The sequence below is a fragment of the Lepus europaeus genome, chromosome 12 (assembly GCF_033115175.1).
Source record: "Lepus europaeus isolate LE1 chromosome 12, mLepTim1.pri, whole genome shotgun sequence".
Taxonomy (NCBI): Eukaryota; Metazoa; Chordata; class Mammalia; order Lagomorpha; family Leporidae; genus Lepus; species Lepus europaeus.
Genome location: NC_084838.1, coordinates 69,293,578 through 69,307,476, shown reverse-complemented (window position 1 = coordinate 69,307,476; position 13,899 = coordinate 69,293,578). Strand labels below are relative to the sequence as shown.

The 13,899-nt window shown below is 39.5% G+C and overlaps 2 protein-coding genes across 6 annotated transcripts in view; one reads left to right on the top strand and one right to left on the bottom strand.

The window, feature by feature from the left end:
• RIC1 (RIC1 homolog, RAB6A GEF complex partner 1) overlaps positions 1–7,058 on the top strand; it is a 165,039-nt gene extending 157,981 nt beyond the window's left edge. For 3 of the 5 annotated variants that reach the window (XM_062208300.1, XM_062208303.1, XM_062208301.1), the window contains exons 24-26: positions 2,491–2,671; positions 2,797–2,985; positions 3,858–7,058. In XM_062208300.1, the coding sequence (XP_062064284.1) occupies positions 2,491–2,671; positions 2,797–2,985; positions 3,858–4,146 (659 nt within the window). In that variant the 3' untranslated portion in view covers positions 4,147–7,058. The remainder of the gene's footprint in view (positions 1–2,490; positions 2,672–2,796; positions 2,986–3,857) is intronic. The other 2 variants (XM_062208299.1, XM_062208298.1) reach the window with 2 other exon arrangements.
• A 3,109-nt stretch (positions 7,059–10,167) lies between these two features.
• Positions 10,168–13,899, bottom strand: part of ERMP1 (endoplasmic reticulum metallopeptidase 1) — a 50,256-nt gene continuing 46,524 nt past the window's right edge. The window contains exons 14-15 of the mRNA XM_062208307.1: positions 12,587–12,750; positions 10,168–12,472 (exon numbers count right to left, since the gene is read on the bottom strand). Coding sequence (XP_062064291.1) covers positions 12,308–12,472; positions 12,587–12,750 — 329 coding nt within the window. The 3' untranslated portion in view covers positions 10,168–12,307. The remainder of the gene's footprint in view (positions 12,473–12,586; positions 12,751–13,899) is intronic.

Below are 13,899 nucleotides of genomic sequence, written 5' to 3'. Positions count from 1 at the left end.
TGAGCCCCAAATATGTAAAATGTTATTCCCATATAAAGAATTCTATCACTTATCACAAACAAAACAGTGTAATATAAATTATACTCTGTTATCATTATTATCCAAAATGTGTGGAAATTTGCTTTTTCTCATGATATAATCTGCCCTCTTAACCATTTTTTAAGCATATGGTTCAATGGCATTATTTACACTCACATTGTTTTGCAACCTCCTTTCAAAATATTCTTCATCTTGTAGAATTAAAACTCTGTGTATGTTATTTAAATAAAGTATTTGTCTTTTTGTGACTGGCTTTTTGCACTTACTATAATATCCTAATGTCATCCATGTTATAGCATGCATCAGAATTTCTTTCTTCTTTAAGGCTGAATGATATTCTTTCCATTGTATGTATATTCCACATTTTGTTTATCCTAATTCATCCATCAAAGGACCTTTTATATGTTATGAATAATGCTACTACAAACACTGGTACACAAATATGTCTTCAAAACTCTGCTTTTAAGTCTTTTGGCTATATACCCTGAAACAAGATTCTTGTAATTTTTTGAGGAATTGCCATACTATTTTCCATAGCATCTGCAGCATTTTACATCCCTACTAACAGTAATTTCTTGACATCCTTGTCAACACTTATTTTCTGTTTTTTGAAGAGTAGCCCTTCTAGTGAGTGTGAGGTGGTACCATTACTCTCTCAGTAAGCTCTTTCAAAGATTTTTTTTATTTATTTGCAAGGTAGAGTTATAGACAGAGAGACATAAAGGTTTTCCATTCGCTGGGTCACTCCTCAAATGGCCACAACAGCTGGAGCTGAGCCAATCCGAAGCAAGGAGCTTCCTCTGGGTCTCCCGTATAGGTGCAGGGGCGCAAGCACTTATCTTCCACTGCTTTCTCAGGCCATAGTAGAGAGCTGAATCGGAAGAGGAGCAGCTGGGACTAGAACTGGTACCCATATGGGATGCTGGTGCTGCAGTCAGAGGCTTAGCCCACTATGTCATAGTGCCGGCCCCTTAGTAAACTTATAAAAGAGATGACTTCAGACATTTAAAAAGAGATAGCAAAATAGTGAGCCACTTCCCCTACTAAGCATCATACAGCTTCCTAACAACTTAGGACCAAATTTGTTTTGTCCACTTCTCCCCACCTCGCTTAGTAATTGAAGCAGATCCAAGATACGTAATTTATCTATAAGCATAGATCCTGTAAGAACTCCATTTTTAGGTAACCATAATACCACTACTGTCCCTCTAACCATGTAACAACTCCATAATACCATCAAGTATTCGTATTTCCACTTGTTTATTAAAAGTGATAATTTTTTAATAGCTTGACTTAGGATCCAAATAAGGTTCACACACTGTGATTATATTTTTAATTCTCTTTTTTTAAGTGAATGTTCCCTTCGTTTTTCCCCCTCTCTTACAGTGTAGTCACTGAAGAAACTTGGGTCTAAATTTCACAGTGGAATTGTTAATGATTGCATCTTCAGAGTTTAGTGTAACAGTTTTCTCTGGATTTCCTATAAGTTAGTAGTTGAATCTAAATACTTAATCAGAGATATTTTGGGGAGAGGCACAGAAGACTGCTTTCTGGTGGATTAGTATGACATTCCATATGAAGGCAAATAATTTGTGATTATCTCTCTAATGATTTTAAAGTGTCTGCTGTTGTTCATATAATATCACAGTTTTAGTAAATTTAATGTTTTGGTTTCAAAATCCTAAAGAGATATCAACTCCTACGAAAATAGCTAATATTTAAAATTGGCCGGCGCCATGGCTCACTAGGCTAATCCTCCGCCTGTGGCGCTGCCACCCCGATTTCTAATCCCGGTTGGGGCACCGGATTCTGTCCCGGTTGCTCCTCTTCCAGTCTAGCTCTCTGCTGTGGCCCGGGAAGGCAGTGGAGGATGGCCCAAGTGCTTGGGCCCTGCACCCACATGGGAGACCAGGAGGAGGCACCTGGCTCCTGGCTTCGGATCGGCACAACACGCCAGCTGCAACATGCCGGCAGTAGTGGCCACTTGGGGGGTGAACCAACGGAAAAAGGAAGACCTTTGTCTCTGTCTCTCTCTCACTGTCTAACTCTGTCAAAAAAAAAAAAAAAAAAGGAGGGACTGATGTTGTGGTATAGCAAATAAAACCACCTCCTACAACACCAGCATCACGTATGGATACCATTCATATTAAAAAGTCCCAGTGGTTCCCACTTCTCCTCCAATTCCCTGCTTATGGCTTGGAAAAGCAGTGAAATACAGCCCAAGCACTTGGGCCTCTGCCACCCACATGGTGGCAGACCTGGATGGAGCTCTTGGCTTATGCCTAGCCTAGTCCTGGCTGTTGTGGCCATCTAGGGAGTGAACAAGTGGATGGAAGATCTCTGTTTCTCCTTCTCTCTGTAATTCTTTCAAATAAATATTTTAAATAAATAAAATTGAAGCAAAATTATTTTCCGTATGAAGCTGATTTATAACTGTTGGCAATTCTTCAGCAGGTGATGAATGCAGTATTGGTTCAGCCACAGACTTGACTGAAAGTAGCTCCATGGTGGATGGGGACTGGACAATGGTGGATGAAAATTTCTCCACACTCAGTTTGACTCAGTCTGAGCTAGAGCACATCTCCATGGAGCTGGCAAGTAAAGGGCCTCACAAGTCCCAAGTCCAGCTTCGGTGAGTTTCTCAGAAAATTCTAAGCCCACACAGTCTCTACTCAGGGTATTTGCCCAAATGGGGTACAGGAACCACTTCTGTGTAACTGTAGGTTCTTAGTTTAAATCATTTTGTTTCTGCTGTAGGTATTTACTGCATATCTTCATGGAGGCAGGATGTCTGGACTGGTGCATTGTCATAGGCCTGATTCTTAGAGAATCCTCAATAATCAACCAGATTTTGGTTATTACTCAGTCTTCAGAGGTAGATGGAGAGATGTTACAGAACATAAAGACAGGGCTACATGCCGTGGACCGATGGGCCTCTACAGATTGGTAAGTTCTGGTTTCCTTGGGCTCCTTACCCTTTGATGTTCTTCCATGAATCAGTCCTTTCACATTATGGTTTAGTTGTGGTTCACCTATGTTGAATATAGTTATGTTGTTCATTTTTAGATTGGATGTATTTAGGTTACTAGAAATAAAAATGCTTTCATATCTTCATTTTTAAGGCTGCTTTCTTTAGTAATCATTCCTTACCGAACCGTTTGAATGGGTGATAGCCATTGAGTGAAATTTAGTGTTTATAAAGTGAATGTCACCGACTTGAGAGTGATGCAGAACAAATCGCCTTGGAATTAGTTTAGAACTTAAGATTTGTAGTTCTGTGGAATTGAAGGTTATAATACAAAAATATCTGCTTGAAAAGATAATCTGAATTTAACATTTCATGGCAGTTACTAGCAAGTCCAAATGACAAGTAGTAGATGGGACGGAAGAGTATTGGAGTCCAGTCTTGTATTTGTCACCAATTATAGGTGGATTTGAGGCTAGTTATTTCCATTAGGTAGGTCTGTTTTCTTTGTCAAAAGCAGTTAGGGTAGATGTTTTCTGAAGGTTCCTCTTTGAGTCTGAAATCCCATTGGTCCTTCAGTTACAGAATATGATTTTTATCGTCATACTGGTTTTTAAATATGTTTGCTTCTAGTGCTCAGAAATGGAAGGCTCAGTCCTATGCTATGTGCATTTCCCTGTGTGCTGAGCAGGATACTCAAGAAGCCTTCCCTCCTTACATCTTTTTGTGCCTCCTTCCTTCCCCTCAGAATCTGTCATCGTCTTTATTGTATCTGTGTTTAGTACTAGTCAATCTATAACTTTCGACCAAGACTTTTGAAGATGAGAGCTAATTGTTTTTCCCCTCTGCTTAGCCCTGGATATAAGCCATTTTTAAACATCATTAAGCCACAACTGCAGAAGCTCAGTGAGATAACAGAAGAGCAGGTTCAGCCTGATGCCTTCCAGCCAGTCACAGCGGGTAAGACTCCTGAACAGACTAGCCCCCGGGCCGAGGAGAGCAGGAGCTCCTCCAGCCATGGAAGCATCCCCCAGGGCGAGCTCACGGGGACCAGTGTGGTCAGCCGCAAAGAGGAGGACATGACTCGGGCACAGGAGGAAGAACCTTTTCAGGATGGGACTTACGACTGTTCTGTGTCCTAACACAATGTGGTGTCATCATGACAGGCAGTATTAATTAGTAGCAGCATGCAACTGAGTACACTGTGACCTAGTTGGATGATTTAAAGGGGAAGAGAACCCAGCTAAGAGACTCTATGGTAAAGTATTATTAGGTTTTAAATAAGAAATCTCTTTGACTCCATAAAAATGTGATATCAAATAAAGCATCTTTCTTAAAAAAATTTCTTAAGCTGCATTAGAAAGTAATAAAACATACTGTAGATATGTACATAAGAATATTTTGGTTTTATTCAAAGGTTGACAGCTCTTAAACCACAGGGATTGTTTGGCCCGGGGTGAGCTTACTTTTTCACTACTTACAGCTTCTTATATGTTTTCTGGTAGAGTGTGTATCCAGACTGCTTTTTACAAAATAAATGCTAAGGTGCTTGCGATAGATAGCTCATCGGGTACTTGAGCTACCTTTTTGCTGCCTTGGACAGAGCTCACTGGACTCCCTAATTGGACCTACTGAACAGATGCCTACCCTGGCACAGTGAGGATACTTCAAAAAGTTCATGGAAAGCAGAGTTAAAAGGCATTTATTTTGGTGTAAAATATGCAGGATCTTCAAAAAGTTCATGAAGTTGAGTATCATAACATATTGGTGGATTTTAAAATTCTTTGCACCAAAATAAACCTATCTTTTAGTTCCATTTTTCATGAGCTGTTTTCAAGTACCCTCGATGTGTCCGTGTGAGAGACATTCTCCTTGGCTTTACCAGCCTGTTAAATCCCAGTCCTGAAGCAGTGCAGGCTGTTGACCTGTGAGTTAATGTGCCTGTCTGAGCAAGCTTTATTCCTACTAGATCAGTGTAGGCACAGGTCTGAGGGATTCTTACCAATTATGCTGTCAGATACCACTGAACTATTTTGTATCAAAGAACTGTCTCTTTTTTGTGAATACTCTGGTGTAAATATACCCAAAGGCACTACTCATATTTTTAGTGCTTGTATTATAATTTCTAAGGTTTTATGCCGGATTCTGCATGACTATACTCTTAACAATGAAAACAGGGCTCGCTTTTCTTTTCAAAAATGAGCTGTCTTCATAAAGGAAGAAGGTGTATTGGCTTGGTTGGTCATAAAGTAACAAAAATGGTCACAATGATCATGAAATGGAACAGATTTTGTGCAAATTAACGTAGTTTATTATTTATTGCTTTTGTAAATTGAATAAAAATGGATTTTTATGTAAATAGACTGCTGAATCCTGTATTATCACGGCTACTAAAAATTAGTATGTAAAGAATGCATTCTTCATTGTAAACTTTAAAAGTATTTTATGTATTTGTAGATGACTTAAATTTTAGTTTTAATACATTATGAAAAGAGAACTGCATATTCCTTAATTGCTTCAGACTAAACACATATCCACTGTATGTAATTCTAATTACCTTATTACAGTATTAATTTAGATAGCTTGTTTGTACTGTGCAATTTGAACAAGGAATGCAATGTTATTTTTTACAAAAACAAACTTATTTTTATAATAACAATGTATTTGATATGGACCAAATTCGTACCACTATGTAAAACAGCCTCTCTTCTCACAGTGCAATTTAGTTTAGAAACAAAATTTGGTCCTGTCCTGGCTTTTTAAAGTAAATACCTAGGTTTGGTTGTGGTAGCCAGGTTTCCTTTGAAGAGAAACTCAAAACTATTTTGAATTGTTTAGCTCCAAATTCATCAAACTATTCAAAATTATTGAGTTTGGGAATTTACTGTCATTTACTTTTTACATTAGAAGTGCAATAATTTCACTTAATAAAACTGAACAGATGGAATATATTTTTATTGGTACCTGGTCCTTCTGGTGCTACTGTTATTTAAGCCTGCTTCAAACCACCTTTTCCGGAATCTTTAGATAGAAAATACTGGTTCCCCAATGAGTACATGCAGTCCGGCTAGAAAATAAACTGAAATTTCTTCTCCTGTCCTTCCTAGTCCATTAGGGAGAAGAACCAGCATTACTTTTGTGTTTGTTGTGAATATTCAGTCAATAAAAATGATTTACCATTATAAACCCCTGTGATGTTTTCAAGTATCTATCTAAATGAACACTGTGCTGCCAAGTTGACACCCTTGAAAGCAGGGCACCAACAAGTTAACTTTATTCCTGTGGTCTAGGCCTTGAATGAATCATTTCCTCTACTATTAAAAAACTGTTTTTCCAACTAAGAAATAGGCCCAAGGCAAGAAATTTGGTAAGTTTACATTTTCTCTTTGATAATTCATTTATTATATACTTTAATTTTAAAAACTCATTTTTATTTTGCTATGTTGTTTGGTGCACATATCAACTGTTTAAAGCCATAATTTTAACCAATGAATTTAAATAATAACTATTTGAAGTTTAGTAGATTCCTGAGAATTATTTGCTGATACCAAAAGAAATCATTTAGGGGTAGAGTCAACATTTGCTTGTAATTAAATTTGTTGCTACTTCTGCAATATGTATTTTTTTTTTTAACTTGGTAAAGGGCAATAAAAACCGTTGCACAAACTTTTGTTTATTTGTCATCTCAGGTAACAGCAAAAGTATGTATTTAAGCCTCAAAAGTATTTTAATGTTATAATTCCACCTTTTAGGGTTTTCCTTAAGTAACTAGAAATTCAGAGATGTATTTAAATATTATATATCAATGTATAGTGGGAAAATCAAGGTAGCTGATAGATGAATATTGGAAGAACAGAAGAAAGTAATGACATGGAAAATGTTCAGAATGTAATTTTGTGATATAGAATTTTGTTTGGTAAAGATCATAATTTTCTGTCGGTGTGTAGTCAAGTAGGCATCATTTCTGATAGGTGGGGTTAAAAGGGAGTTTGGCTTTTTCCCCTTATATTTCTGAATCTGCTTTCTGCTTCTGGATATTTCATATAAATAGAATTATATAATCATATAAATGGAATTTTCTGTCTGGCTTCTTTTATTTGGCATTATGTTTTCAAAGTTCATCCTTGTCCATCACTACTGGTTTTTAATATTTAGTATTTTCATCTACCTTAACAGCACAGCAAGAGAGCGATCTTCCATCTACTTCCATCCATTTGGTTCACTCCCCCAAATGCATGCAATAGCCAGGGCTGGGCCATGCTGAAGCCAGGAGCCCAAGACTTCCTCTGGGTCTCCCATGTATTTGGCAGGGGCCCAAGTACTTGAGCTACCATCTGCTGGCTCCCAAGATGCATTAGCAGGAAGCTGGATCAGAAGCAGAGGTGCTGGGACTTGAACCAGCTCTCTGATAGGAGATGCAGGCATCCTAAGCAACAGCTTGACCCTGTGTACCACAATACCAAGCCTCCCACTCCTTTTTTATTTTTATTTTTATTTGAATGGCAGAGAGAGAGATTGCCCAGTCTAGTGGTTCACTTCCCAAATGTCACAACAGCCAGGGCCGGGCCCGTTCAATCCAAAGCCAAGAGCTAGGAACTTGATCCAAGTCTTCCAACGTGGATGACAAGGACTCAACCACCTGGGCCATCACGTACTGCTTCAAAGGGTGCTATTAGGAAGCCAGAATTAGGAGTTGAGTCAGAACTGAAACTCGGGCACTTCAGTATGGAATGCAGACTTCCCAACTGCTAAGCTAAGGTGCCCACCCCCATTCCCCTTTTTAAGGTTAAATATTTCCATTATACAGATACACCACTTTTGTTTATCCATTGAGCAGCTGAAGGTGGAGTTTTCTTCCATTGACTATAATGAATACTACTACAATGAACAGTCACATACGGTAATGTTTCCCGGCCAGTCTGGGGTTTGTTACCCGTGGTCGACCATGGTCCATTCAATAGAAAGTTTCAGAAATTTTAAGTAACTTCTACCAAAATATATTGTCAGAACTAGTCTACTTTATTAGTTAACTCTGTGACTGATTTATAAATTTGAGTAGTGAAGTAGAGAAATCATAGTATATATAGTATTTGATACTATCTGCAGTTTCAGGAATCCATTATTGATGTATTGATATGTATCTCTGGGGCCAGCGCCACAGCTCACTAGGCAAATCCTCCGCCTGCGGCGCTGGCACACCAGGTTCTAGTCCCGGTCGGGCACCGGATTCTGTCCCAGTTCCCCTCTTCCAGGCCAGCTCTCTGCTGTGGCCTGGGAAGGCAGTGGAGGATGGCCCAAGTCCTTGGGCCCTGTACCCCATGGGAGACCAGGAAAAGCACCTGGCTTCGGATCAGCACGGTGTGCCAGCCGCGGCGGCCATTGGAGGGTGAACCAACGGCAAAGGAAGACCTTTCTGTCTCTCTCGCACTCTGTACACTCTGTCAAAAAAAAAAAAAAGTATCTCTGGATAAGGTAGGACTTTTGTATACTTTTCTGTGTGGACATATGTTTTCAGTTATCTCTAGGTTCCGGGAGTGGAACTGCTAGGCCATTAGTGATTTTTTTTTTAAGGAAATGCCGAACTTAATTCCAACATGCCTGCACTAAGATTCCCGCTAGCAGAGGATTAACATTTCCATTTTGTGCCAGCGTTACTTTTTGGTTATAGCCTAAGTTATGTGTGAAATGGGTATACCATTATAGTTTAGAATTTCATTTCCCTAATGGCCATGTAACATCTTTTCATGTGATTATCTGAAGAAAAATGTCTATTCACATACTTTGACCATTTTTTAATCAGGTGGTTTCTTTTTATTGTCGATTTTAAAAAGTTACATTCTGGATACTAGACCATTATCAGATACATAGGATTTGCAAACACTTTTTCATTTGTTGGCTTGTCTTTTTGCTTTCTTGACAGCTTCCCTTGAAACTTCATTCTGACAAAGTATTTTTTGATAGCTTGTGCTTTTGGTGTTATAGCTAGAAAACTGTTGTCGAACCCAAGGTCATGGATATTTGAATTTACTCGAAAGACAAATGGATCCTCCATCCATTAATCCACTCCCCCTCATCCCTCCAACAGTCAGAGCAAAGCTGGGAGTTCCATCCAGTCTCCCATGTTGGTGGGCAAGAACCTGAGTGCCAACGCCATCGCCACTGCCTCCCCACATGTGCATAAGCAGGAAGTGGAGCTGGGACATGAACCTCGGCTCTCTGATACAGGGTGAGGTATCCCAAGCAATGTCTTAACCATTCCACCTAATGCCTCCCTCTAAGGTCATGCATATGAATGTAGCTCTAACATGTAAGTCTATGATTCATTTTGAATTGATATTTATATATAGCATGATGTAGGGGTCTTTTACGTGTGGATAGTCACCACATACTGAATTATTTCTCCCCATTAAAGACATCTATAAGTGTATGTATTAATTTCTGAACTCTTAATTGTACTCACATAGTCCTTATACCAGTACTATGCTTTTTTGGATTACTGTTGCTTTATAGGACTTTCTGGAAATAATCAGTCATATTTTTGTTTAAGGCTTGGTTAGCCATTCTGGGTCCCTTATGAATTTTAGAATCAGCTTGTACCAAAGTTTATTGCCATTTTAAGTCTTCCAAGTAGCGGAAGATGTTTTCCCATTTGTTTAACCAATGTTTTATATCATGTTTGCAACTGGGGGTGGTTTTAACTCTTCCTTTCTAATGTGAATGTCTTGGATTTGCCACAGTACTCTGGCTAGCCAGAGCCACTAGTTGAATCTTCCTGCTCTTAGGGGGAAGCGTTCAGTCTTTCATAGGTGACTTTGAAAAAAATCTAACCCTTTTAGCATGAGTAAAGCACTTTCTTCAAACTGATCAAAGAAAATTCTTTTACAGCTCTTAATACTGTAATGTGTGTATTACATTATATAAAGACAGGCATATTTAGAAGCTGTTCTGTTGCTTCACCTTGTATTAAACTGCCTCTTAGTCACCATTCACCAAATGCAGTCTCCTCTCCCCTACCCACTAGCAAGAGGGCACCTTTAATAACTTTTCCATTTGAAAAAAGCAATCGCTAATTATTTAAGATTTATCAATATGGTAAATTTCAGTGAAATTCAATCCCCAGTTAAAAAAATGAAGTAAATGAACATTAAAAAGATACCAACCATTATGTTAAAAAGTTTATTTCAGTAACATTGTAAGGCAACAAGTAATCCTCAACAAGGCAGTAAACCAGAATTGGACAGAAACAGTCATTCTTCCTACAGCTTCCTGAGGCAGCAGGCTGGCTTGTGGCCCCCTCGGTGGTGACATCGTAAGGAATCCTATCATGTTTACTTATTTCTGCTAAACTGTGGAAACAAACACTTCATGCAACACTCATTCTTCCATCAGCATATGCAAGTATTTTCAATCATAATTCTTCATATTTTCCCTGAATATGGAGTACTGTGCTACTTGTATTTACTTCTGCAGAACATAATGCATTTGATAGAGCTTGGAAAGACCCTTTTAGAAGTTATTCAAATGCTCAGATACTCTTTAAAAAAAAACCCTAACAACATTCATTACAGAGCCTACTGCTATGACAGTGTGCTTACTAATAGCGCCATAATATTTGTGGTGATTACTTGACCATTTCAGATACTAAAATAACTACCTAAGATGTTGCCCTGAGACTAGTTAGCACAATATCAAAGCTAGAAAATGCTGAAGATAAGTGAAACCACCCCAAAGGAGAATCATGGTTGTTAATGAAAAAACAACATCCTCTCCAAAGTTGTTTTTCACAGAAGATCCTCAAGGTTGGATTTTTCCTATAATTAACCTCAGTAATCTATGTCAGATTAACCACAGGGACAGAAAATATGCCTGCCTTTTTGAAATTCATTGATATATTATTACTCTTTCCTTTCCTTTATAACTGTGACTCTATATAAGCCCTAAACCCTGCTAAATCTTACCAACCAACTTACTATCAGCATTTCTACAAAGTCAGGTCACTGATGGACCTTACCATTCAGCTTGCCTGCATGAACCCAGTCTTCAGGAAGTCACAAATTAGGCAAGATGAGCATGATTAAGCAAGCACATCACACACACTGTGCAGCTTTCCGTTGAGATCTGAGGAGACCACTTGTCAACGAGCATCCCTCATATTTCCTTAGCTCCCCAGAAATGTAAACCTTGCTTTCTTCTTCTTTGCTGTACCTTTTCTTTCAACTTTCTTTTGCCTATGCAACTAGGAATGAGTTAATGCCTCACAAACTGTATGCCCACCTTCAAACTGAAAAGCATCAGCACTGCGCTTACGCAGGGTCTGAACACCAGCAACTCTGGGTACAATGGGCTCATTCCAGTGCAGTCTCACGTGTCAGGAAAGCCAGTCCTGCTGTGCAGGAACTTACTGAGACACTACTCTAGTCACCTGGCTGGAAAGCAAAAAGGGCCTAGGTCATTGGTGTGAAACAAAAGACGCCTACAAAACAGAATACTTAGAAAATTGTCACCTTACCCCAGCCACTCTCCTCCTACCCCAGAATAACCACAGTGGCAGTTCAGTGCTCTGAGGAAGTTAGGGTCATGTACTTGCACAAATAATACTAAAAACCAAAAAAAAAGCCTATGAAATTCCATAGGGAAAGGTAATGCAACAAATGAAATTGACAAGGTAGAACATAAGTTTCAGGGGTAAACAGCCTAGGAGTGGATTTCAGTGACCACTAGTCAAGACACTTGTGTTAACCCCAGCATACAGCACCCCATCAGGTCCTGGCTTCAAGACAAAGTGAGAGGTTGCCTGAAGAAACAGCTCTCAGGTGCAGTGCTTCCCCCGTCCTTATGACAGTCACTTTCTCCTGACTTACGGAGTTAGATCTCAAGGGGAATCAATCACCGTAGTGAAGGGTATTTTACCCACCATCCTTGTCCTAACAGAGGGTCTTGCTCTAACTGGAAATGACAAGTCCCACTGAGAATGGTCTGATGGTTTACATGCTTCCTTCCTAGAAGGACAGCTACTAAAGTGGTTGTTGGCTTTTGTCCTTAAGGTCATATACAATGACAGTGGCAATACCCACATGTGCTTAAGTGCCAGAAAACTGGCATTTTCAAGTGTCAGAAAGGCCATGCATGTCTCACAGTTTAACCATTACAGTGCTTGGCCCTGAAAAGTGTTAACCAAAAAAGCTCTTCAAACATATGCGCATTAAACTCATTGACTTACGTTACAAACATCCACGTAACATAGGGAGAAACTGTGTCACATGGAGTATCCACTGGGCTTGTACTTAGAGCTCATCTCCAAGGTTAAAACACAAAGACATTGTAGGTGCACACCCAGGCAGAGGGAAACGACCAGTCTGGGAACCTCTCCTTCAGAGCATCCAGTGACAGGGATCTCTTGTCTTCCCCAGATAGATAGTGGGCAGCGATGGCCACCGTGACCATTCCTTCAGGCTGTTCCTCTGGGCCCTACCAGAGAAAATCAGTTAGTTCTCCAACACTAGAAAGGTAAACTCATGGTTCCCGCTAAATAAGCACCAGGGAACCCGGCCAAGGAAACAACGAATGTTGGAAAACTCGTACCTGCACTTCTATCCAGAACTGCCATGCAGAAGCCCGGAGTCCATGGGAATAAAATACAAAGTAGTCCCCTCCTTTACTCGTGACCGGTGTGCCATTGCCAAGAGACCACTGAGACAGTGTTGACCCTTTACGAGCTCGGACATAGAAGGACATATGGCTTGGTCCTGTAAGGTAAGAGGAAAAAAGAACAGTTGTTATTTTAAAATGTATTAGTAAGAAAAGCAACTAACCCATATCCAAACCACACCATGAAGGTTCGTGCCTTGTAGCCCTTTAAATATGAGGGTACTTCAAAAAGCTTGTAGAAAAAAATAGAATTAAAAAAGTTAACTTTGGTTCCTTAAAAAATTCATGTAGAGCTTCTTTGTGAAGACCCATGCTATGCATGGATCACAAAAGTGTTATACCACAGTAATCTAATATTTTAATTATCTTTCCACAAAGTTCTTTGAAGTCTCTTCATACCTACCAAAAACATAAAGATGTCCATTTGGACATTCAGCCTGTATGAAGGTTAAACCAAGAACCACAGCAGAAAAGTCACAGAAGCTACCCGAGAAAGCCTAAATTAAGTTGTCCTATCACGCAACTGCTGCATGCATTAGGAATTCACTTGGGGGCCAGCATTGTGGTATAGTAGGTAAAGTAGACACCTGTGACAGCGATGCTATTTGATGATCCAGGTTCCTGCTAATGCGCCTGGCCAAAATACTCAGTGAGGTTTCACCTCATCCTAGTTAGAATGGCTCTCATACACAAATCAAGAAATGCTGGAGAGGATGTGGGAAAAAAGGTGCCCTAATCCACTACTGCTGGGAGTCTAAACTGGTCCAGCCACTGCGGAAGACAGTATGGACATAGTTCAGAAAGCTTAATATAGACCTTCCATATGATCCAGTCATCCCAGTCCTGGGAACTTAAAAAGAAATCAGCATATAAAAGTTATCTGTGCCCCCATATTCACTGCAGCTCAATTCTCAATAGCTAAGATACGGAATCAACCAGATGTCCACCAACTGATGACAGGATAAAGAAATTATGGTCTATAAACACTACAGCATACTACTCAGCTGCAACAACAACAAAAAATCCTATCATTTGCAACAAAATGGATGCAACTGGAAACCATGATACTTAGTTAAATAAAGCCGATCCCAAAAAGACATGTTTTCCCTGATCGGGGGTCACTATTTAATAGAGTACCTAAAATGTAATGTATTGGACTAAAACGGACATTTTGAGATTCGATGATTGTTTACAGCCCTTGTCTCTTCTGTTGAGGAACAGTGTTTTGTCCTCCCCCCGCCCCCAAA